The following is a 25,591-nucleotide window of genomic DNA, read 5'->3' as shown; positions in this document are numbered from 1 at the left end:
GTAATAAATTAAATGTAAATTTTCATACATGCACACCGCCTGCCATATCATATATCTCGGACACGTACTTCCGGTGGTAGCGGAAGTACCCGCTGTACGTCCATTAAAAGCAAAATTAATGGCTTTTGTATAAAATGCTGTCAAAATTTGAAGAACCGCGTAGAAATTAAGAGTTTGCTTTGACAAATGATGTTTGATATCGAGCGAGGAGCCAGCGAGCAGCACACGTGACGGACATCCGAGTGGATTCTCCCGAATGAAGGTACATGATGATGCTTTTGTCGGGCTTTGTGTTTATGCAGATCCTCTGTCTCAAACTCAGTCAGCTGTCTGCACGCGCAACATCTCAGGGGATGTTGTTATGTGCATTCGGACCTCTGCGTTTATTACGCGAACATGATGTGCAAAACTGCGGTCTATAGAGGCAGCGTGATCGGTATTCATAAACATAGACATCAATGGCTTCATGTGTCATACAACTGATCACAACAGAGCTAATGTAACGTTAGTAAACAATGCATGTGGGCGGTGATGTTTTTGACAGGGGTGTGTCTTCAGGTTATTCCGCTAATAAAAAAGTAATGATCAAAGTACCTTGGTAATTCCATGTTTTTGTTTTGTTTTTTTAACATTTTGCATGGCGATGGTATTCTCATAAGTACCTTGGAATACCATGTACATATTGTGGTAAATTAATATGCTAATAATTCAATACCATCACATACCATAATGTCACAGTACTTTATTGTAAGTGACTAGCCAAGCACACTTATATAAGTGTGGATCTATTGGATAAAAGAGCCTAATGTTGATTTACACAAGTGTTCACCTGAGGAAATTTAAAAATATACTTTATTATTAATATTAATAGTATGTATCTCTGAAACACAAATAAAGACCTTTTTAATGAAATCAGATATTTCTGTGCTATTCCATCATAACTTTGACACTTCAAAAACACATTCCTAAAGACATTGTGAGAGCAATCTATATGTATTAATTGATCATTCATCCAAGTATTCTGAGGGACACGATCACATTTAATGATTAGCAGATTTATTCACATTTAAACATAATATGTGCTGCTTGCACATACATAGTACACATAAAATATGGTCAAACAGAAGCTCAGGTTGATCAATTTTAACTGAACTAGCACCTTCTATGAAGTTGTTTAATTATTGAAAAGCATCTTAATGACCTTATTGTGAACATTATGTAAGTAAAATGGGCTGCACCTGCCATTTAATGTTGACTTTAAGTTGATCGTATGCAAAAACCATTTGTATTGAAAAATGAATTATTTTTAGCAAGCGACACCATAATGTCACAGTACTTTATTGTAAGGGAATAGCTGATCAGGAAAGTAATTTATTGGATAAAATAATGTTGATATACATAAGTGTTCATGCTTTTATTTTTTATTTATTAAATAAAAAAAAAATTATATGACAACTACACAAAAGTTGAATTCAAAATTTAATATGAATATCTTATAGAGGGCAACAGTCGCATTATTTCATCTTATTTTTTAAAATAATCTTAAACAGCAGAATTCGTGGTGAAAAACTACGTTATCCATGATGCTGTACAGAAAACGACACCAATCGGAGTCGAAACAAGCAAAACGTGCCAAAAGATCTCTTCAGCTCCGCCCACTCCCATGAAGCACTGCGAATGACGTAGTCTTCCGACACTCTCAAAATATTTAAATATTTCTATACATGTGCATATTATGCAAAAAAATTTAATATTGTTATATATAAAATCAACATTTTGAAATGAGTAGTTTTATATTTCTCCATCGTTTTTTAACTTGATTACGCTGTTCCCAACGCTTCTTGGGATTGTAGCTCTTTCCCTCTCTAAAGCCGTTAAGTACACAGTCTTGTACCTTCGTCATTTTGTCAGATTTTCTAATACTTTCTTGCTTCAAATCAAACTTTTGAAGAAAATGTTATGATTCACCTCGTAGCTGGTTGACTTGGCTAATAACGCTTTAACAAAGACTTTTTTTGAAATCCCTATGGAAGAAATGAAAGGAAAAAAATACTTCCAGAACCAGCGCCTCTAAAAAAGTAGGCGGGCATTGTTGCCCTCTATTGGTTTGTTTTGCTCTTTTGCGTTAAAGTTGGCATGAAATGAAAATTCATCCTATTTTCTCAATGCATTCTTATACTGATTTTATGGAAGCAAAATGAGTTGCAACTGCTTTTTTTGTTGCCTTTAAGTTTATCACACATGCGTTTGTACTGAAAAATGAATGCATTTTATCATCCCAAGGGGAGGAGGCTCAACATGGAGGACTGCTTGCACACTTCCTCCGACAACCTCGCTAAACTGGTGAAATGGGCCCACAGTCATGGAACAATCTGCACCTTGATCCCCAACCTGAAACACATGCTGAACGAGGGCTCTCACGGCACCCTGACGGCCCTGTGGGGCTGCAGCGCCGGTCACGCCTACCACTGGCCCCTCAACACCACCTGCAAAACGGGGAACAAGGAGCGCATGTGCTACACAGAGAGCCGCAGCATCAACACGGACAGTATGATTCAGGCCGCTGCCGTCATGCAAAACACCTCGGCCGAGCGCTTCCTCGGCAATGCCGGAAAACACAAGGGCAGCTCCAGCCAAGGCGACTCCAGTCAGATCCACGACTCGTGCGACATCTCCAACTGCAGCGAAGCCTCCGAGATGGACGACAACGGCGAGGAGTACAACAACAACCTGTACGACATCGTCTGCGAGTCGTCGGCCACCGACGAAGACGGCGACTCCGAGTTCAACCACGCCTCGAGCGTCACGCACAGGAAGAGAGCCGGGAAAGGACCCGGACCTGAGGACAGCACTGACCCGGCGTCGAAGAAGATCAAACAAGAGAGGGGTGAAGACTATTACAGTGTGGCCAACCAACAGATGCCTAGCAGCTCGGAGGGGAACCGCTCTTCTGGAGGCGTCACGCAGTCGCCCAGGCCGAACCTCCAGAACAGGCCGTCCTCTAGTTCTTCGATGTCCCAGAAGCCTTCCTCTGTAGACGGAGATTCCCTGGCGGTGTCCTCGTCTCCGCTGGACAACTCCCCTACATCCATGATCAAACCCTTGCGTGCGCCTTTCCACGTTACCCAGAACAAAATGCACATGAACTCGAACCCTGCATGCAGTCAAAGTTTGGCAGCCGTACCCCATTCGGGAAGGATTGACGCTATGGGGGTGCTACACCGGGACGAATATCCCAGGTCTTCTTTGTCTTACGGAGAGGCTTCCATTGGTGTAAACCCTGAAATGGATCTTCTAGCAACGCAAGCACTTAGTACAGAAGTTAGAGCAGACAACACAGGTAAAGACCCTTATCTACAATAAATGTCATTACGTTTGTGATGAGAAATGATTGAGAATGTTGTTTTTTAAGTCACACTTTAAAAATGTAATTTCATTAGATATCATACGCTAGCAACATCTGCAAACAAATCCTGCACAAGCTTTTCTCAGAACGTCTTTTTTTGAGCCATTCTCGTGGTTGCTTTCTTTAATGTTGCTGTTTGAGCATGAAAGAGGTCTATATCGGCGTCACTGTTTCTGAACTCCCTGAAACGCCTCAATTGTAGTCTTCAGTTTTCTTCTGAGAACAAACACGTCACAATATTAACTAATTTAAATAATTCCAGGGCATACGCAGAATAAAGAGACGAGGCCTGGTTGAGTTAGTTAGTAGTGTGTTGAAACTGGCGGTTATTGTAAGGAGCGGGACATTTCCCAAACACACTCAAAACACACAAAGTGGCTGACCAATCACAACATACCGGTCCAGCCGACCAATCAGAGCACATTCAGCTTTTCAGAAGGAGGGGCTTCATAGAGACAGGAACTAAACAGGGGTGCGTTTCCCGAAAGCATCGTTGGCCAACTATGGTCGCAAGTTCCATCGTTACCAATAGAGTTCAATGGACATTGCGATGAACTTGCGACCATAGTTGGCCAACGATGCTTTCGGGAAACGCACCCCAGAGCTTTACTGACAGACAGGGAAGATTTATATATATATTTATATTTATATACTATTATAGTTTTTTTTAAATCTTTTTGTTATTTCATTATTTTTAAATGTCAGTTTCATTATAATTTTAGTTTAATTTTTAGTAATTTTGTGCTGTTGTCATTTTTATTTGTTTTTAAAATGATTTCTATTTGGCTTTATTTTTATTTTAGTAATTTTAGTACGTTAACTTATGTATTTTATTTGAGTTATTTTCCAAGGCAACATTTTAAGTTTGTTTTTCATCCAGTATTTGTCTTATTTGTAAATTGTTTTACAAATTTTAATAGTTTTAATTTTAAAGTCCCCCTGTAGTCAATAATTTCATCCCTTAAAACTCATCCTTGAACACCAAAATTACATATTTAAACGTTGTTTCCTTGAAAAAAATTATTTATGCCCTAAAGGTAGGGTAGGTAGGATTTTTGTAAAAAACTTTTTTTCAAATTTGTTTAAACTGTCTTTATATACCAATACATAATTAAAATGTAAGTGCTCTGAAAAAGAGAGTATAAAAATCGTGTGACTGTAGACCTTTTAATCAGCAATAAACACAGCTCATTATTTCTATTCGGGACGAAACAATTGATTGGTTTGGGCGACTGTCACTCACTCTCGCAACCATGGCTACCACCTCTGTTGCTACAAGATCTGCCCATATGCGCGCACTCGTTTGATTTGAGGAGTGTAAGAGAGGCGCGGAACCTACGAAGAGTAAAATTATGGCAGAGAGAGAGCATTCAAAATTCAAAGCACCTGCATATGCAGTCAGCGAAGGCAAACAAGGCAAAAACTACTTCCTCGGACCCTGGTTGCCCGCACTCTTGAACGACCTCCTCTGCTTCGCCCTCGACCCCGGACCTGTACTCGAACCGCCGATGCGGTACTTGTCTCCGGAGTGTAACATTAGTCCTCATCAGAGTCAACAATGCTTTCATCATGGAAACTCTTACATGCAAAACACCGTATATGTTATGAATCTTACACGAAATTCACCTTCATCACAGTGTAACTGATGGTAATGGAAAAACGTGTATCAATGCAACCTGTTTTTAGCTTTGCCTTATAAATATAGCTTGTTACCTATATCCTAAATATAGCTCGTTACCGAATCAAACAAAATATATTTTAAACTTTACCAGTATCGATATGCTAGCTTGATAGTGAGTACTAAAAGCCATCTTATTTGTTTATATTCATAATGATAAAGTTAGGTATTTTATTACATGTGATTCTCACATGATGTCACTGCATGCACTGCGCTCCTTCCTCTCCACTCGTCTCAGGTAAATAATGCCTCTTCCAGCTGAGCCTGAGCGTTTGGCGTCGCGCATTCATGTGTTTTGGGGGCGTGGCTCTGGAAGGAGCACAGAAGGGAGGGGGTGGAGTGAATGGAAAAATGAGCTGTGTTTACAACAGTCGTGAGAGGTCTACAGACACTCGATTTTTATACTCTCTTTTTCAGAGTACTTACATTTTAATTATGTATTAGTATATAAAGACAGTTTAAACAAATTTGGAATGTTTTTTTTTTAGAAAAATCCTACCTACCCTGCCTTTAAAATAGCTTGAATGTAACTCTACACCCTTGCCTCATTTAGTATACGCTGTTCTATGAATATGCAAATGAGCCCCGCCTCCACTCACTCACACCGGCTCAGAGATCCACTCGTTGATGATCACACGTTGATCTGATTGGTTACAAGGTAGTTTGTGACGTCAGAAACACTTGAGACCATCACTGCAGTTTTAAGGAGAAAATACTCAGCAATGGTGTTGACTTATGAATTTGCACATGGTTTGTCTTAAAGCAACACCATAAAACATATAAAAAACATTTAAAGCTTGATTTTCACCACAGGGGACTTTAACAATAACAACACTGTTGCAGAGTCATGTGGTGCAAGGTACCAACATACAGAAAAACATAAAAAAAAATTTTTAGTTTTTATTACATGGCAAGGTTAGTAGATAAATGACCCTTGGATTGACCTTTTTTATATCTAAAGCAAGGGCATACAATACTTGTACAGTGTTTGAATTCATTTTATCCTTATTGTCTGTTGAGCCTTTGTGTGCTTGAAATGAACATACACCCACTTAAAGGATTAGTTCACTTCAGAATTAAAATACTCACCCCCACGTCATCCAAGATGTTCATGTCTTTCTTTCTTCAGTCAAAAAGAAATGAAGGTTTTTGAGGAAAACATTCCAGGATTATTCTCCATATAGTGACTTCAATGGGGTCCAACAGGTTGAAGGTCCAAATTGCAGTTTCAATGCAGCTTCAAAGGCTCTACAGGATCCCAGCCGAGGAATAAGGGTCTTATCTAGCCAAACCATCGGTCATTTATAAAAAAAAATGTATATCTATCTATCTATCTATCTATCTATCTATCTATCTATCTATCTATCTATCTATCTATCTATCTATCTATCTATCTATCTATCTATCTATCTATCTATCTATCTATCTATCTATGTGGGGGTGAGTAAATTATCAGGAAATTTTAATTCTGAAGTGAACTAATCCTTTAATGATCTCATAGTCAACATGAAGGTGCTATAAATGATAGTAAAAAGTGAAATACCAATATTGCTCAATAGATCGGAGCTTCAGAGGCAAAGCAAAACCGGCACCTCTTGTTTGCTTTGAACATTGCTGAATGCAAATTGAATGGTTCTGCATAATTATTTAATCATGCAAGCCACACTTGTGCCCTAGCCGCAACCACACACCCAATGAAAAAAGCCTGAACAAAAATCCATACTTATAATGTACTTGCTTAGAAATCACAAACAAACACAAAAGGTTAGTATATTGAACATGTATTTCTGTGTGTGATATTTGTGAGCGAGTCTGTGGGCGGAGTGCTGGCTTATATTGATCTTCTTTATTACATTTATGACGTCGTCTCAGTCAAGGCCATAAATTAGATTTAGCACACCGCACAAGTGTAACCCAACACTACACAATGGACATGATGAAACACACTGGGTGTTGCTTAAACCCCAGATGCAATTCATGCCTGGCCAAAAAGAAAAATGCTGTGTTCAAGGAATGATATGGGCTAGGAGGGAACATTTTTGCCTATATATTTTCTTTAAAAAGGAAAGTGAATGACTGTATTAAGGATAAGGGGCCATTCACGCAGAACACGTTTTTCCATTCCACTGCGCTTATTTCCATTGGTTTTCAGTGTAAACACATGCTAGACGAACGTGTTTAACTGTTGCACTTGTCTTTTGCAGTGTTCATGTTAAAAGAAGTTCAACATTTTTTAAAAACGCATCTCGAGACTTTGCATTTTTTCCATCAACTGAACTGTGTCTTGCATTTTTAACCACAAAAACACATTCTGTGTGAACCGGTGTTGTGCCGAATTTCGACTCCCTGCCAAATTATTACCCCCCTCGTTGAAGTCAGTACCTGATTGCCTAATCCTAACCCCTCCCCTAATCCTAACCCCTCCCTCACAACTAATCCTAAACCTACCAATAGGAGGATCTTTGTTGACATCTTTGTACGCATGCGCGAGTGGTTGTGTGGCAACAAATCAAACAGTATTGCGGGCTGTAAAGACGCGACGAGCACTTTCAAGAGAGTTAGCGGGCAAAATCCACAAGCACTTTAACATCTTAAGACCGGAGGAGGTTTGGAGAGAAGCTCAAAATTTGTATTGGTGACAAAATCGATGTTATTCAAAGCCCATATGAGATCTCCGCTGACTGTGCGTGCAACTCCCCAAACAGACGAGGCATTTATACTTGACGCAACTGTTTTGTTTTAGACTGAACACCAGACCATACAACTGATTTAGACGCGCAAACTGGGTGATGATGAGATGTACTAATATCCGTCTGCTCGGGCAGATTCGGCTCAAAGTCGTGCATCTGCGGATGCGGAGGCGCGCGCGCTGTTAAGCCGAATCTGCCCGAGCAGACGGATATTAGTTTTTTTATTACCTTCGCGCTCATGCGGACGCGTCGAGTATAAACAAGGTTTTACAGCTCAGACACTTGTTTTTTTTCATATTTTTTTGCAAGTGGAAGATCTTGGTTTACATTTGGACTTGGATGTGATCTTATAGGCTTGAAAAGGTTGGTGACCACTGCATAACGCAAACCCAGTCAAACGTTTGACTGCAGTAACTTATCTTCTATTCTATGCGCCTTATAATCCGGTGCGCCCTATATATGAAAACAGTTATAAAATAGGCCATTCATTGAAGGTGCGCCTCTGCTTATAGTGCGGAAAATACGGTAGTCTGGGTGCTGCGGATAGCGGTTTGGGACACCTGAATCAGAACGCGAAAACATATGCCTCGGTTGATTTGACTCAGTTTTATTATTTTTTATTTTATTCAATCTTCTATAAATACATAGTCACTAAGACTTAGGCCTACCATGAACAAAATGAGCCTCACAAACTCGATCAGGAACGTCAGGAATCCAGGCTTCGGAGCGTCCAGGTTCAATGACCTAATTGCACGCAACCATTTCTTTCGTTTTTCGCGATCCTTTTCGGAGGGAATTCGAAAAAACTTTTTATCAGGCCCCCAACGAGCCGTACAATCGACCACACAGCAAGAGTGAACCATCCTCTTCTCTAAATCCTCCTCCAAACGTGCAAAACAGTCAAATTACAAGTATCTAGCGGTGTTTCCTGCCACACGATTCCCGTGATGCAACGCGGCAAACATAAACAATGACGTCACAAAAGATCCGCCTATACTAGGGGGGTAATAATTTGGCGGGGGTCGAAATTCGGCACAACACCGGCCCTATAAGGCCGTGTGTCCACCAAAGCGTTTTTTCATGTGGCTGGCGTGTTTTTTCAATTGTTTTCAATGGGAGCGCCGCGTTTTTAAAACGCCATGAGTGTAACGAGGCGCTGAGCGTCTTTTTCACGCTGAAGCGCTGAGCGTTTGCCGTTTTTTATCGGTCGCCGAGAGTTGAAGAATGTTCAACTTTTGGTAAAACGCAGCGCTCATCACTGTCACTTTTTACCGGGACAAATACTACACCGACCAACTGTAACAACATTCTTTCTGTACAACGACATCAACCGGCAGAGCTAACCGAACAAAATGGATGAAAAATATATATTTTGTATGAAACAAATTATCTGCGTACAAGTAAACTGTGCTGCGGATATTCTGTATCATAGCAACGAAGCGTCTCAACTGAAAAAAAAAAAAAACGCTCTCAAGCGCCCACAGCTAGGCGTTTTCAGCTGAGCGTCTAGCGTTTTCATCTGGCTAAAAACGCTTTGGTGGACACACGGCCCAAGGGACCATTCACACAGAACATGTTTTCACTTTGAAAAACATGAGACACAGGCAGTGGAATTTGGAGAAACACTAGGTTGCGAGAAATTGAACCTCTTTTTACCCTCTGGTGCATTTCGATCATTTTTGAGAATTTGTTTTAACGTGAGAATTTTTTACTTCATCAGAATGGTACAAAACTTTGTAAAGGTTTTGGCACTTACTATGACACACAAAAAGTCATGGACATGATTCGAAAGGGTTAAATGGCCCTAAAAAAAAATAGCCACACTTTCAAAAATGAGCGCATTGGAAATTAATGGAAGACGAATTTCATCCAGTGGAAACCTTTGGTACTGCGCCCAAACACAATCTTACTGAAAGCTAATTTTTTTTTTATATCAGACTCAAATTTGGAGCACAACTTGTTTAGATTTATGGCTTTGATTGTCTCACAGTTTTAGAGTAAAATATGTTTTGGAAAATATATATTTCATGTAAAGATTGAAAATATTTTTGTGAATATTTCATAACAATAAACTTAAACTTCTATAACTTTTAAGTTCTTTTTTTTCAGCAATAATCTTCCAAGGGTCTTCTTTAAAAAGTGACAACTTAAGTCTGTGCTCCAAAGCATTCAAGATTTATGTTTTCAGGTCTATGTTCAAAAAGTGAATAAATGGATTATTATTTCTACTGCATAAATATAATTTAGTATAAAATTCCTTAAAAATACAAAATATTAAATAAAAACATTATCAAACTAAAATATATACATTAATTTCATTGGGGGGGAAAATGCAGTTTTTTTTAGAATGCCGTGGAAATGGAAGAACATGTTCTGAGTGAATCAGCCCTATAACAACTTTATGAATGCAGGCATGCAGCATGTGAGTGGACTTAAGCAAGTGTTTTTCCTAAACCGCTAGTGTGCCAAAAGTTGCGTAGTGTACTTTTAAGGTAGACCTATTTATTTGACAAAATTATTTACATCAAAGTTAAGAACGAAGAAGGTGAAGAAATTGAAAGCGAGAGTGGAGAAACTGAGTTCGCAAAGGTTCATTCCGTGATATATTCATAAACTAAGTTCTTGTTTCGTAAAGTTGGAAACATCTTTGCAGCGATATACTGTTAACGAACATCCAGACGCCGTCCACACTGCTGAGAGCGGTGTTTAGATGAATATGTAAATATGTGCTGTGCGCTTTCCTCTCAATAACAAAATAAACACAACAAAAATAACAGCGGTGAGAAAGCGGCAGTTAAGAAAGCATGTGATCATAACGATGGTGGATGTTTTTGCACCAGCTTTACGATTCTTGTCACGTCACGTTTATATATAGCCAAATGAGCCATTATTGTCAGCAAAGTCCACTTCAGTTGTGTTCAGGGAGTAGTGAACACTGTGTAGGGAACGCACCTTGTTAAAGTGGACTTCACTGACAATAATCACTCATTTGGAAAGCCATGCAACGTCATCAAAGAAAGAATCACGCAGATTATGATAAATCATAAATTAATACTGTAATTTACTTTGCTTTCAAATTTAAAGTCATATGATAGGCATATACATAAACAAAACACAGTATGTATCTAATAAATAATAATCAAAACATTGTATTAGTCTATTGGTTTTATTAGTTTATTACATAGTTGTATATTTAATTGACTATTAACATATTTGAAGCTGTAACTGTCATTCAATATGAAAATAAATGTTGATTTGGTTAACTATGTATAAATGTGTTCTTAATCAATGGTCTCAATAATTGTAGCGGTCTCATCTCGTCTGCTTTCTTAAACATTCCTTCTTTTACAAATTAGATAGATTGGTGCTTCATTCTGAGTACATTTTATGATAAAATCCCATTTTTCGGGGAAGTGGGTATCTCTCTACATGGCATTATAAATGAATTCAATCTCACACAGGCAGTTGTTTGGTCTTAGTAAGCTAGTTAATGAGATCGCGTCCTCTCCCATCCTGCAATAAGGCATTAAGCTGTTTTCCCAAGAGACTCTGGGGATATTTGACATTTCAGTCCAGATGGAAATGGATGACGCTGTTATTTCTTTAACTCCAAATAAACCGAACGAAAATAACAGGTGAGTTTTCTTGACACTTTCTCTCTTTACTGAGAGGAAAATGGATGTCAGTAGATGTAACGTTGTTAAAGTGTCATGTGATTGTGTGTTTTATCATAAGCATGCATTAAAATGCTTAAAAGATAATATTCATATCTCTTTTTCTGCGGACAAACTATAATTTTATTCTGTTTACAGGTTCACACGAGAAGATGGATTATGCTGTGATTTTGAAAGCCCTTCATGGTTAGTTTTTTGTGCAAGAACTTATGATCTAAAAGTATTGCTGTTTTATATTATTTAACTATATCAATGGGTAAATCCCACGAAACCCGTCAATAACATGTTCAGCTCATATTTACCCAAAATTAAAACAATTAAGAAATTTTATTTCGCATACACTATTTTATAAGAACCTCAATGTTTTTGTTTTTTTTTGCAAAGTGACATTTTCATGAGAATTAAGCAGAAACACTCTTATTAAAGTGTAACAAAAAATCCCATTCTCGGGACTACATTAAAAATTTAATGTATAAAAAATACATATACATTTATATATAATTTATTTATATATATATAATGCATTTACAATATGGTAGTATGGTAGTTGTTGTACTGGATTGAATTTTTGCTGGTTAAAAAAAACATATTACCAAAATAAAAGTTTTTTATTTAATTCAGTAAAGCATTACTGTGTAATTTATTTTGGGTAATGAGAAATACTTTTTTTTGTTTTTTGAGAGAATTTTTAGAAAAAAGATCTGAGAATTTGGGAGTAAAATGTGCTTATTTTTCATGAAATGAATGTCACAATACAAACAGTCTTGGTTCTTTGAGCGCAACATGTATTTCCTATTGACAGGTTTAGTGAGATTCACTCTACGCTAGTAGAATTTTTCCTCTGTATTGATTTTTATAATGAATTTGGAGGAAACTTTGCATCATGGCAAATAAAATAAAATGTCTCTGATGAAAATGCCTTGATTGTCTGTGGACTTGCCGATTGTATGAACTGCAGTACAGACCAGTCCTTTACTGTGACGTTGTGTGGGAAATGCGTTTGGTTTGAAGCGTTGTGCGTTGTGTTTCTGCCAGCTGATTGCAATATCGGGTCGGGAGGAAAGTTCATCCGCTTCTAAACGCTTATTTGATGTATTACAGAGCATCTGGTTCCTGCTGCACACAGTTCAGAAGAGCAGTTCTGCACATCAGATCTCAGTCCAAGCAGTGAGAGGTATTTTGAAGAGAGAAAACACCTGGAAGAGTTTATAACAAGCATAGGTGAGCTAGCAGCCCGATAAAAAAAAAAGAAAAGAAATCTACCTCAACTATATCGGTTGGATGTAATTGTGATTGATGCACCATCAGTTATGTCAACAGGTCAATTCTTTTTAATAAATTGCAGATACTATAACCCTACAAAACCTGCAGACAGTCATTGATCGGATCCTGGTGTTTCACGAGCGAACGCAGATGCCTCTGTCCAGTCCGGCCAGACTGGGAGAGCAGGAGCTGTTTCCGGGGAGCGGACTCTTCCTGCCACACTACAAACTGGCCTCCATGCTTCAGGAGTCACGGCAGGACAGCATGAGGCTCTTCCACCTGCTGTTCGAGCACTTCTTCAGCGAGGAGGACCTCAACGGGGCCGTCGCTTTCGGGAAGAGGGGGAAAGTGCCTGACGGCAAAAAGATCCTGGACAGAAGAAGAGTGGATGGGATTATGTGTGAGTATTTGAAATGGGACAGTTCACTCTAACTTGACAATTTAGGGCTCAAAAGTTTTGTTTTTATTTTTAAATTAAGTTCATCAAAAGTGACAGACATTCACAATACAAAAAACAAGTTTTAAATATATGCTGTTCTTCTTCTGTTCATCAAAGAATCCAGAAAAAAACATCACAGTTTCCACGAAAATATTAAGCTGCAAAAACTGTTTATAATAATCAGAAATGTTTCTTGAGCATCAAATTATAATATTAGAATGATTTCTGAAGGATCATGTGACACTGAAGACTGGAGTAATGATGCTAAAAATTAAGCTTTGATCACAGGAATAAATTACATTTTAACATATTCACATAGAAAACAGTTATTTTAAGTAGTAAAAAAAAATTCACAATATTACCGTTTTTATTCCATATTTTACTGTATTTTTGTTCAAATCAATGCGGCATTGGTGAGAATAAGAGACTTATCCCAAACGGTTTGATAATATTTCAGCTAAAACTCTTCAGCCTTTTGCTGATATTTAATATTTATATTTATACCTGTTTTTTTTCCCCCAGAACATCTAGTAGATTTAAAATGTTTAAGACAAATAATCAAGGATGTTCTACACTGTTTTCTATGGAAGCTTGTTTCCGCCACTGAATAATAAATAAATAATAATAATTGCGACTTTTAATCTTCACAATTGCGATATATCAAGTCAGAATTGTGACTTTTTTTTTCAGAATTGCGAGATATGAAGTCAGAATTGTGAGAAATAGTCGCAATTCTGAGAAATAGTCGCAATTGCGAGATATAAAGTTGCAATTCTGAGAAATAAAGTCGCAATTGCGTGTTATAAAGTCAGTATTGTGAGAGAGAAACTATTCTGAGGTAAAAAAGAAGAAAAAAGTCCGTCTTTTTTCCCTTAGAATTTGACTTTACATCTCACAATTGTGAGTTTATATCTCACAATTCTGAGAAAATATGTCAGAATTGCGAGTTATAAACTCGCAATTATGTGTTATAAAGTCAGAATTGCGTGATATAAGTCACAATTGCGAGAAAAAAAGAGTCAGAATTCTGACTTTATAACACGCAATTCTGACTTTATATCTCGCAATTCTGACTTTATAACACGCAATTGCGACTTTATTTCACGCAATTCTGACTTTATATCTCGCAATTCTGAGGAATAAAGTCAGAATTGCGAGATGTAAACTCGCAATTGTGAGATAAAAAGTCGCAATTATCTTTTAAAATGTTTTATTTTGTGGCGGAAACAAGCTTCCATAGTTTTCCCCTAAACAATAAATGAATTTTATATTATTGAATTGCACTGATATAACAATGCACGATATCTATAAACAGTTACATAATTATATTTTTATTTTTCATTATATTATAATACATGTGAATTTTTTTGAGTGCTCTCTGCACTTTCATTAATCCACCTTTTGTTTTTTCTAACTTCCTAAATTTTAATTCCCTAAAATGATTTTAATTAAAAAATGTATTTATTTCGTTTTCTCTCGCAGCATATGTTCTGCGTTGTTCTACTATAGACGGATGGACACCCGTGGAATCATCTAAGCTGAAGAAGGCCTGTATTAATAAATGCAGACTTCGAATCGGCCAGAAAAAGAAGCAAGAATCTTCTCAAGAGTCCTTTATTTTTTGTGACGAACAATCTTCAGGCAAAAACGACCCTTCCTATATCTAATTGCTGATACCCAAAAATTTCCATTCACAGGCAAATGCTATTATTATACATACAGTTGAAAGGAAACACTGTTTTGCCCAGTGATTGAATGCCGATCGGTGTCTTGGACATGAACGATTACGTGTGGAATCGTTAAAAGCTGATTCAGTTCAGCCACAGCACTAAGTGATGAAAGATTCACGGTCAGACAAATGAACTATTTCCATTTCTTTCGTTTCAGCAAAACCAACATTATCTATACTGTGATAGTTACTGACTATTGACTTGTTTAGTCAACACAAACCTGTTTATAACCATTTAGAATAACCTTAGAATAGTCTAGTGCTTATTCATGTTAGTCATGTAGCATTGTAACAATCAAAACAAGTTTTGTCAAACCATTTTGATGGTTTTTACTCGTACCCGATATCTTTAAATATTACAATGTGAATTATTACCATATCAAAACCACCTTAAACTGTATTTTATTGCCTTTTTTCTTCCTTTTTCCTCTGCTGCTCTGATTTGTCGATCAGCATCCCGCTAAATCGAGGACTTCCTCATTACATGCTTGCGCATGACTGACAGGAAATTGATTTTAAAGATGTATAACGATCCCACAAAGTTTTTATTACTCCATATGTTTCGTACATTTTTAATTTTTACCTAGGTAATATCCTATCCACCTTATTTTGCAATGTGCAGTAAACGCTAAAACTATTTGCGCTACAAACCAGTGTGTTTATAATTACGTTAATACATTAAAGAGGCTATATGAAAGAATATATCCCTTTTTTATTGCCAATGTATGAACAAGACCTTCCCCGACTTCATAGGTTGTCTATGAAAGCCTGTGGACTCCAGGCTTGTGCAAAATTCAGAATTTCAGAATTGGCCTCCATTCAATTCATGAATTGGAATTTGAATTGAATTTACTCCGCCCCACAGGACGTTGAATTGAATTTGAATTGGAATGACAGGAAGTGGAATTTAATTCATGGCAATTCAAAGAAATTCCACACAGTCACACAACAGAAAGAATGTGTTGAGTCTCGCATGCATTCAGTGTTAGGAAGATTACTTTGTTAATGTTATTGCTTACTGTTATTAGTTACCCATTATAAATGTGGTTTGGATTACTTTATTTGGATAACTTTATCAATGCAAAGCAATTTCGTTTTAAGTTGATTAGTAACTAATTGAATTAAACATTTTACCTCAGTAATACAACTAAATACAATTACATTCATTTTGTAAATTTAATAACAGAAATTTAATTTCACGTATCTATTTACTCCTCAACCCTGCATACATTTTGTTCTAAAATAGATATTATCAAATTCTTGAAATAAATTACCCCCTCAATGTTGTTTAATTAGTTTTGTTTTTAACATTGCTTTTAACATTCATTGCTGGGGGAAAACATATCCTTTTAATGTAATCTGTACAATAGTTCAAACTAATATCATTTATAATTCAATCATATCTGACATATACTGTGAAGCTTCATTGTTAAACACTTCACTTAAAATATGTATATGAATTTCTTTGAATTTGTATTGAATTGCAATTCTGCTTCCTTTAATTCAAATTCGAATTGTAATTCTAGATCCTGTTTTTGACATCAATTCAAATTCAATTCAAATTCAAGAATTGAATTGGAATTAAGGAGTCATTCTCAATTCAATTCTGAATTGTGCACAAGCCTGGTGGACTCATTTTTATGTGAAGGATTTGGGACGTTTTTTCTGGGAAAATCCAAAGTATTTACGCTTTACGTTTACGCTCCCGAGAGCCTCTCTTCCGTTCAATGACACATGAATTGAATGCTCATTTTCGGGATAATAGCGAAAGATCTATTCTGTACTGTAATGTCAATGTGTTATGCAAACAAAAGGGATTAATTCAAACTACTGTCTCACATAGCCAGATCTATATAGTCTATAGTCTCAAATATACTTTAAAATTACACTCTTATGATAGTTTGATAGCCGGTGACTCGCAGAACTGGTTCACACATCCACATCGCTATGATCAGATGCTTTAACTGCTGTTTTCCCACCGCTGTCATTTTTTGTTGTGTGTTTATTTAGTTAATGAGAGGAAAACTTCACCAGCATTGAATCACGTTCAGTCAGAGTGAGAGCACAAGCAATAGGTTGCTGGCTGCAGTTCACTTAACGGCCACCGGTGTCGCTAATAACAAGGGTTTCTGAATTCTACATATAGCCCCTTTAAAATGATATGGTAAGTAATACCGTTTGCAATATCAAGCAGCATAACGAGCTGTTTTGTACAGCTAAAAATAACTGGAAGCCGCTCGACACATTCAATTCACAAATGGCCGCGGCCACTATTACTCCACAAATAAGGTGGATAGGCCACTTAGCATATAACAGCATATAAAATTACTGCCAGAAATGTGAGATTTGTTTATTCAGTATAAACAAACATACAATTAACAATTCCTGTGTTAAAGATATTCCACAAAATGTCTTGCTGTCTGTGAGGTGCTGAAATGAGTCTATAGTGAAAAGGTCACTCAAGGGCTCACAAACTTCTGATATATAATGAATTGTTCGGATGGCATTAGTAAAGCAGACTTTAAAACATTGAAAGACTCAGTAAGTTTGATCACTTTTCACAACCAAGTATTATGTTTTTTTATGAACCTTGGTTGATACCGGTGTTTCACATTGACCACAAATGTTCAATATAAAAGAAAAAACTGACTTTAGCATTTAGTATGGTTGTGAAAGGTCAATCTTTTCGTAATGGTTAGGAAGTCTTCACCTGACCAGTTTTAAAAGTGTTTTGTTTTGTACCTACTTGATGCTGAACTTGTCCTTATTTTAGCACTTCTACAAAGACTGATGACTGATGTTTATTTTCAAGTGTGTAAATACTCAATCATCCTGGTGTGTCTTAAGTGGTCTTATTTGTCATTTTATGATGCGTTACAATAAAATCAATGACCAAATAATGTCTGTGATCCATTTTTGCCTTTGGATAAATTGCTGCAATTTAGCTTTTTTTTTCTTTGCATGTCATCTTATATTATAAAGTAGGATTTTTTTTTTTATTGACTGCATATTAATTCAGTGTATTTTATTTCTTAATTTCGCTTTTACCAGTCTGCATCAGTGGCATTCATTTGAGGTGGTGTAGACTTTTCAGTTTTTTCCTATTTGTTATCACATAATCATATTTGAAGAGGTCATGGTAGAAGTAGCAAACATAAGCCTACTAAAAGTAAAGACATTTAAAGAAGTAAAAAGGGGTCACTTGCGCTTCAGCCTGGTTGGTGCTCACGGAACAGGACGCAAAACTCAAAAGAGGAGACCCAAGGTCTAGCTAGGACCAAGGAACAGAGCACACAACGTTTTAAATGATTATTTATTGGTACAAAACGACTAACGTTTCGACGCCCATGCGTCTTCTTCAGACTCAAAAACGAAACGTTAACGTTTTTGACTCTGAAGAAGACGCATGGGCGTCGAAACATTTAAAGAAGTATTATAAAGATGATCTCAGTTTAAACCACCCCAAACAAAGACAAAGAAATCTCCCCATCTAAAAGGGTAGTTATCATCAAGTTACAACAAAAGCAATGATAAATGGATCACATTTCAAGATGTGACACGGAAATCAATCAGAATAAGTTTTACTGGAAACCGTGTTGGGGGAAACGCATTGCAAGTAATGCAGGATATGTAATCAGATTACTTTTTCAAGTAACTAGTAAAGTAATGCATTACTTTTAAATTTACAACAAAATATCTGAGGATAACTATGATTAAGTAACGTCAAGTTGGATTCCTTTCCATAAAAAGTAACTAAGTAAGGCAAGTAGTTACTTTTTTAGGGAGTAAAGTTATATTGTAAGTAACATTACTTTTAAAAGTAACTTTTCCCAACACTGACTGGAAAGAGAAGTGTTCTGAATTACTATATTAAAATGATATTTTGGACCCCTCTGTCAAGCTAAGTGATAAAAGAGATGAAAAGATCCTGAAAAGCATCTCCATCTTTGTGCTGTGATGAAAAATAAAAAAAAGTCTGAATATACGCAATATAAATTTACATGAAATGCCAAATGTTAAAATGTAGTGTTAAAAATAGCAATAGTTGCCTATACTATAACTTACTGTCTGCTAGAGTGCAGAAAATCAAGAAGCTAAAAAACAGCAACCATAATGTTAACAGCAAGATGCCAAATGAAATATGACAGACATTGCAGATGGAATAAAAACATGTCCTGTGTAAATGGCTCCAAGGTCTGCCACAGATAAACTTGATTGCTGTGGATAAATGTAATTACCGGTAATAGAGATTCATTTGACTAATTGATCAACTCATAATTAATTCAATTAAAATTTCTAATCATCTGGCAGCCCTAAATGTTCACCACCAGCCACGTATTACTCTTGTTTTCTACTTTTAATTCCCAATGCTTATAATTTATATCATTGCCTATGTTAAGTATTTCTTTTCTTCTTTCTTTTTTTTAAATCAGATTTCAGATGACTTCTCAGATTAGCACCAAACAACAACAACATTTAGATATATCTTTCCAGTGGTAGTGGGAACTCCTGAGGTAAAGCTTTGTTTCTATCTCAAACAGTATCTCCAGCTGTGTATGAAATAGAGAGACTGAAAGCACTACTACAGGCTGAGAGAAGCAAAGGTGAGTTGATGGGTGAAACCATCAGCAGCCTGAAACAAGACAAAGAGCTTCTGCAACAGGAACTCACTAAGAAGGCTGAGCTCATCTGTGACTTCCTGCAAGAACAACTGCGCCCAGGTGACTATTCCTTACAATCTAGAGAATAACAATTTTATATGATATGAAGGGAGGCATGGAGATCAGTATGTAGGTTGTGATTTGGATAAGAACGGTCTTGTTTTCTCTGATTGGCAGATAAAAGAAGGACACTTTCGTCAAGTCAAATGGAGGCAGGCAGCTCGCACCAGATAATTACCTCCATTCCTGAAGAGGGCGCTCCGTTTGACTCTCCAGCCCTCTTCGACTCCTTTGAGGAAGTGGAGTTGCACCCACTGGACAGGCAGAGGACCATCAAGATTTCATCAAAGAGAAGCAGAGATGGCGAGAACACGCGTGTCCGAAGTAAGAAACGGATTTGGGTCCAAAGTTTAGCTAAATTTGAACTTTAACTCAAACATCTAGAGCCGGGGTTCTGGACTCTGGCCCTCAAGATCCACTTTCCTGCAGAGTTTTGCTCCAACCATAATCAAACACACCTGAACAAGCTAACCAGTGTCTTAAGGATTACTAGGCTGCGTTTAACACCACTTTTATTCACAATCGAAAACTTCCCTAAGCACTTCCGCTCAGAGGAAACCCCACCGCCATTTTGAAGTGTGTTCGACTTTGTAAAGTGCGCTAGGGAAGTTTATTTGGACAGACAGAGGGAGCGAGTCTACTCAACATGTACACTTCAGGCAGATCCATAGACCACAATGCAACACGAGTCTGACGTCACAGCAGGCCGTGCTTAATTTACCCCAACCCACACTATGATATTGTTTGATATTGGTTATTTTGACATTTAACCGCATAATACTTGTAGCTACCTTAAGCTTACTGTTATAGTTTATTGTATTGTTATCATTTTTGCTTGTGTAGTTTACTATATTTAGTAACAGCCCAAGCATACATACAGGCCTATAGAATGGTGCATAAAACAAATTCATAAGGAAAAAACCTGAAAATAATAATTCTGCTCCATTTAAACACATCGCAAGGGTTCTGCCAGTAGTGGGCACTTGAGCAACGTAAGCAATGATGTACATCCGAGTGAACGAGACGAAGGGAAGTTAGTGAGGGAAGGGCATAAAAAATAGGACATGAACGCAGCCCTAGAAAGTTATAGGCAGTTGAGTTTTGAGCTAAACCCTTCAGGAAAGTGGATCTCGGGGGCCAGAGTTCAGAACCCCTGTTCTAGATAATGAATAACAATGCTGGATTTTGATTGTCATTCAAGTAAAATTTCGTTTCACTAAAGAATGATGTTACTATTTTTCAGTGAAAAACGTTGTGGGTGTGATTGCTCGATATATGGCTGCACTGCAAGAGTTTCGACGTAGTGTATCCATGAAAGTGGCTTTTGACAGAGTCGGTGTAGACCGTAATACCATTTCCAGGACAGCAGCCATTGCTGAACTCAGCTTGGCGGCCCCTGAAGTCTTCCACGCTCTGCCTCCGTGGGATGAGAAGGAGGAAACGCTGGCCCACTATGCAGTCAGATGCCGACAGGCCATGGATGACAGCATCAAAGCCAAGATTAAAAGTATGAAAGCAAAGGGGGAACTTCTACCAATTGTCAGCAAATAATGATAAAAAAATTACATTTACCTTATCTGATTTACAATGGACATGAGGACCACTCTAAGTGAACACTTTGGATTTCACCATCACGTTTCGGCCTTGTTCTTCTTTTTTCCTCTTTTGCCATGATCCGTCACAAAGTGAGCGATTTATGGCAGCACACTTGTGTAAAACTTTCAATCAGTTGTTATACTTGCTCTTGGTCAATTTGGCTTTTGAAATAAAATAAAATAATTGTTTTGTATGCCTTGTATCAGTATCAGATTGCCTGACCAGTATTTACTTCAGTGTTAAACATTAGGTAAATAATGATAATAATAATTCTATGACTGCATGCTTACTTCCATCACAAACTACAGTGTATGTTTGTACTTTCTGACACGACACCTCTTCCTCTCTGAATACCAGATTAGTGTCATTTAACAAGATTGTCAAGGTGTAGACTGTGAAAAATAAGTGCTTAATGATCTTACACTGCATTGTATGAACCAGTGGGTTCAATGACTGTTATTGTGAATAATAAATGGAAAATCACAACCTAAAACCCCTTTTGATGCTTGTGTATTTTTGTTGGGAAAATAATTTTGCCATTAGCGATAACTCAAAAAGCAATACAATCAATACAGAATCTGGGATTAGAAATCTTTTCCTAAAGATTGGACAGTAGCTGAGCAGATTCGCTGTTTGCTATCAACAAAGGACCTCATATTTCATATGGTACAAATTAGTGTTGTCAAAATTACAGACTGTGGTACCCAGTGAAATATAAAAAATGTAACGACACCAGCATTTCCCTCTAGCATTTTGAGCGCTGTTGAACGGATTCTTAAACACCTCTGATTGGCCATTGTGTTCACGAGTTCAACATGTATATCTGTGATTGGCTACAATGATCAACGCTTCAAAAACATGTCTTCACTGAACGCTTACACAGATACACACGGGAGCGCTTGAAAGCAGGCATTTATCAGTGGATATATTAGGGATCCGCTGATAGACGCCAGCTTTCAAACACTCCTTTGTGTATCTGTGTAAGCGCTTGGATTTGCACTAGTCAAGGCTGGAGAGATAGAAGTGTACAGTCCATTTAATGGATTGTACCATGAAAATCTTCAAAAATTTCAAAAGCCTTAAAAAACCTGGCCTTTCAACAACAACAAAAAAATCCATCGGAAAAAATCTCTGGACAACACCTTAGACCAGTATTGATCTAACCAGTAATGGTAACTCACTAGTAACTGTATGTGTATCCCTCACAGAGAGACAGAAATACATTTCCATTCGTGTCAAATATCCCGCCTCTTTAGTCCAAGGTCCATTGGGTAATTGTTTTCAAAGCAATAAAGTTCTTGTCATATGAAAAAACTACCTTCTTCCCTTTCAGCAGACATGGATGAGAGAGCATACCGAGAACAGAACGAGAAGACCATTCGCAGCACCCAAACAGCTCTTCGCAACTTTCGGGACTTCCTGGTTTCTAAGTATCCAACCGAGACCAGAGAGATATACTTCATCCCCTGCCATGAGTTGGACATCTACTTGGCCTCCTTCTTTGTGGATGCTCGCCAAAGGGATGGCTCGGAGTATGAGCCCAACAGCCTGGCCAACTATCAGTGTGGCCTGGAACGCTATCTGAAGGAGCATCGCTACGCCTACAGCATTACAAGAGACCGGGAGTTTCAGAGATCCCAAGATGCCCTCAAGCAAAAGCAGTTGGAGCTCAAGTTTAAAGGGAAAGGCAACAAACCCCACAAGTCAATGAAGCTGACCCTTGCTGACGAGTTGCTCCTAAGGAAACGGGGTCTCCTGAGTCGCTTCAACCCTGAGGGTCTACTCAACCTGGTGTGGCTCAACAACACCAAGGCTTTTGGCCACTGCACAGGCTTCCATAGCTCCACTCTCAAATGGGGCGATGTGCGCTTGCTCACCACAGAAACAGGACTAGAGTGTCTGGAGTGGACCTACCAGGATTTTAGTGACCCAAATGCCAGAAACAGAAGGTCCACGACCGAGTTTCGCATCTACGCTACCCCGCACGCTCCTCAAACCTGCCCGGTGCAGGACTACAAGGACTTCGCTCAGCGCAGACCTCAAGCAATGCTCTTTGAAGATGCCCCTTTTTATCTGTCCATCAAGCCTGTGGTCAACCTGGCCGCCCTGCACTGGTACAACTGCCAAGCTCTGGGAAAGAACAAATTAGCAAAGATGGTGAAGACCATGTGTGAGAAAGGCAACATTCCAGGGAGAAAGACCAATTTCAGTGTTTACCAGAGTTGCAGCTCCTTGTCCGAGGCCCAGAGCAATCAGCTAGTTCTGATCTGCAATGACCTTAGGCAACAAGCCGCCCAGTCAGGGACTTCCCATCCTGGCAGCACCAACTTTGTCATTGCTGGTTCTTTTGACTCTACTGACTCTGCTTAAAGCTGAAGAGTAACTTTCGAGCCACTTGTAGCATCAAACGGATCCAAACTATTTTCTCAAACACTTCTGTCTTCCATTTTTTTGGACAAAGAGTTGTTCCCACTCCAAATGCACACCACTCGTTGAGCAAGAAGCTGATGTGTTAGATTGCTCAAACTAAGGAGTCAATGATCGGATGATTGGGAGGGTTCAGTTAGCCCCTGCTGACAGATGTCTACACCAGGGGTTGCCAATCTTTCCTGAATGAAGTGCTATTTTTAACTTTTTCATTTAAAATTAGCTGTGTATTCTGATACTTTTGTCTTTGCCAAGTGACTTTTTAGAGGGCTATTCAACGCCTCAAATGGACTCATCTTTGCCCCTGTCTGCTGCCTTTGAGTCACAGCTCAGGATAGTTGCTTGTGGTTCCATCAGCCAGTCAGTGTTGTCAGCTTGTCACAATGTAATTTTCCAGAGGCTTTAAGAGTTATTAGTCAAATGGCATTTGTGGCTCAGGTAATTGGATCAGGACAAAACCATCTGTATTCATAACCGAGTGTCCATGTGCAAAGATAGTGGAATTCAAGTTAGATACGTCCATACTTGCAGCAGCTGAGCAACTGGCATTTGGATAATTGGGAATGCTAATGGATATCTCCCTCTAGGTATGGCTCAAATCAACCAAGGAAAGGGCCACAGAACCACTGTGATTACACTCCTCAGAAATTTAATCTACAAATGGCACATTAAGCTAGGATAGGAGGAAGTATTTTTAACATCGATGAACACACGGCAGCTTTAAATTAAATTGTATGACTGAGTAGGTCATCTTGCTTTATGTCTCAATGCTCTGTTCTATTAGGTAAGCAAAGTCTTAATTGTTGTTTCTGTCAATGTGTATGAAACTATGTATAAATCATGATTATATTGTAAACACAGCTGTCTTACTATGTGCAATGTAAAATATTCATTGTCCAGTATTAAGTCAACTACATAACAAAGGCATTTGGATGCCAATTTTGATGTTTTTACAGTGTATGGCAACAGTTGCGAGTTTGACGATGAATTTAAAATGTCAGTCCAGTTATTCCGTACATGTCGTAGACATATGAATGTAGTGGAGCTAGTCCCTGCTATCCTTCATTTATTCCTGTCTTGGAAATGTTCTGTGTTTGTGTAGCTGTTCTCTAAATAGAAAGCACTTATCAGATGTTACGTTGTTAGATACTGTATGTTAGATATATTACAGATACGTGCCTGTTAAACATATGTGCCTGATATAATATTATTTATTCTTTAACGTACACAACAATGACTATTTTAGGTTATGAACTGAAATGGTTACAAATTAAGGTGTTTGAGGCATGAAAGAAATCAGCTGAGAAACAAATATACTACCACGAATAAAGCAACCCTGTAAAATAAGCAATCATTTTTTATTTATTTTCTCTGGTTTTTATCTCGCGTCTCAGTTTTGGTTTTTAAAGTCACCACGAAATCAAAATGGACAATTCTTGTTTTATATGGATTATCGCAGTATTTATTATAAATGATTTATCCATGCACATCTATTTTTTTTTTTACTCATGTGCCTCAATCTTTAATCAAAACAAGTTCTCCTTCCTCTTGCAGTGACATCTTCTCCTCCGATGACGCGTTTATCCAATTTCCCCATGGACAAGATCAAGCCCCGCCCAACATTTGTTCTTGTTTGAGAAGCTGCTTCTCTCTGATATACATGACAATAGGGAAGAAAATACTTTAAAGGTAGGGTAGGCAATTTCAGAAAGGCTAGCAGTAGCAAGCTGGCTAGCAAAGCGTCACGAGATGAGACACAGCGTTAAACTACCTCATGTCTCAAAGCACATAACATTATAATAATGAATGTAGACATCTTACAGAGCTCTAGTTGTAACAACTGACTGCTGCAGATTTATTTCGGCATTGATAGTATTGACATAGAAATGCATAAGTCTGTGTCTGAGGATGTGAACAGCTCTGGATATTACGTCACGGGTTGCCGTCTCATAATTACAGTTATGAAAT

The 25,591-nt window shown here is 37.9% G+C and overlaps 1 protein-coding gene across 3 annotated transcripts; it reads left to right on the top strand.

Annotated features, from left to right (window-relative positions):
- Positions 1-75: 75 nt before the first annotated feature.
- Positions 76-24,963, top strand: kiaa1958 (KIAA1958 ortholog). 3 transcript variants are annotated; one of them, XM_081354510.1, is made up of 6 exons: positions 76-262; positions 2,284-3,340; positions 11,587-11,634; positions 12,550-12,669; positions 12,794-13,111; positions 14,633-17,773. In XM_081354510.1, the coding sequence occupies exons 1-6, from the start codon at positions 257-259 to the stop codon at positions 14,815-14,817; spliced, it is 1,734 nt and encodes a 577-aa protein (XP_081210636.1). In that variant the 5' UTR covers positions 76-256; the 3' UTR covers positions 14,818-17,773. The 3 variants fall into 3 exon arrangements, with proteins under 3 accessions (XP_081210636.1, XP_081210635.1, XP_081210634.1); XM_081354509.1 differs by lacking the exons at positions 11,587-11,634; positions 12,550-12,669; positions 12,794-13,111; positions 14,633-17,773 and adding exons at positions 19,421-19,600; positions 19,718-19,924; positions 20,844-21,685; XM_081354508.1 differs by lacking the exons at positions 11,587-11,634; positions 12,550-12,669; positions 12,794-13,111; positions 14,633-17,773 and adding an exon at positions 22,533-24,963.
- The last annotated feature ends 628 nt before the right edge of the window (positions 24,964-25,591 follow it).

Source organism: Scardinius erythrophthalmus (assembly GCF_964197995.2).
Source record: "Scardinius erythrophthalmus genome assembly, chromosome: 23".
Taxonomy (NCBI): domain Eukaryota; kingdom Metazoa; phylum Chordata; class Actinopteri; order Cypriniformes; family Leuciscidae; genus Scardinius; species Scardinius erythrophthalmus.
Note: the sequence above shows the minus strand (reverse complement) of the source record. Positions and strands in the feature narration are given on the sequence as shown.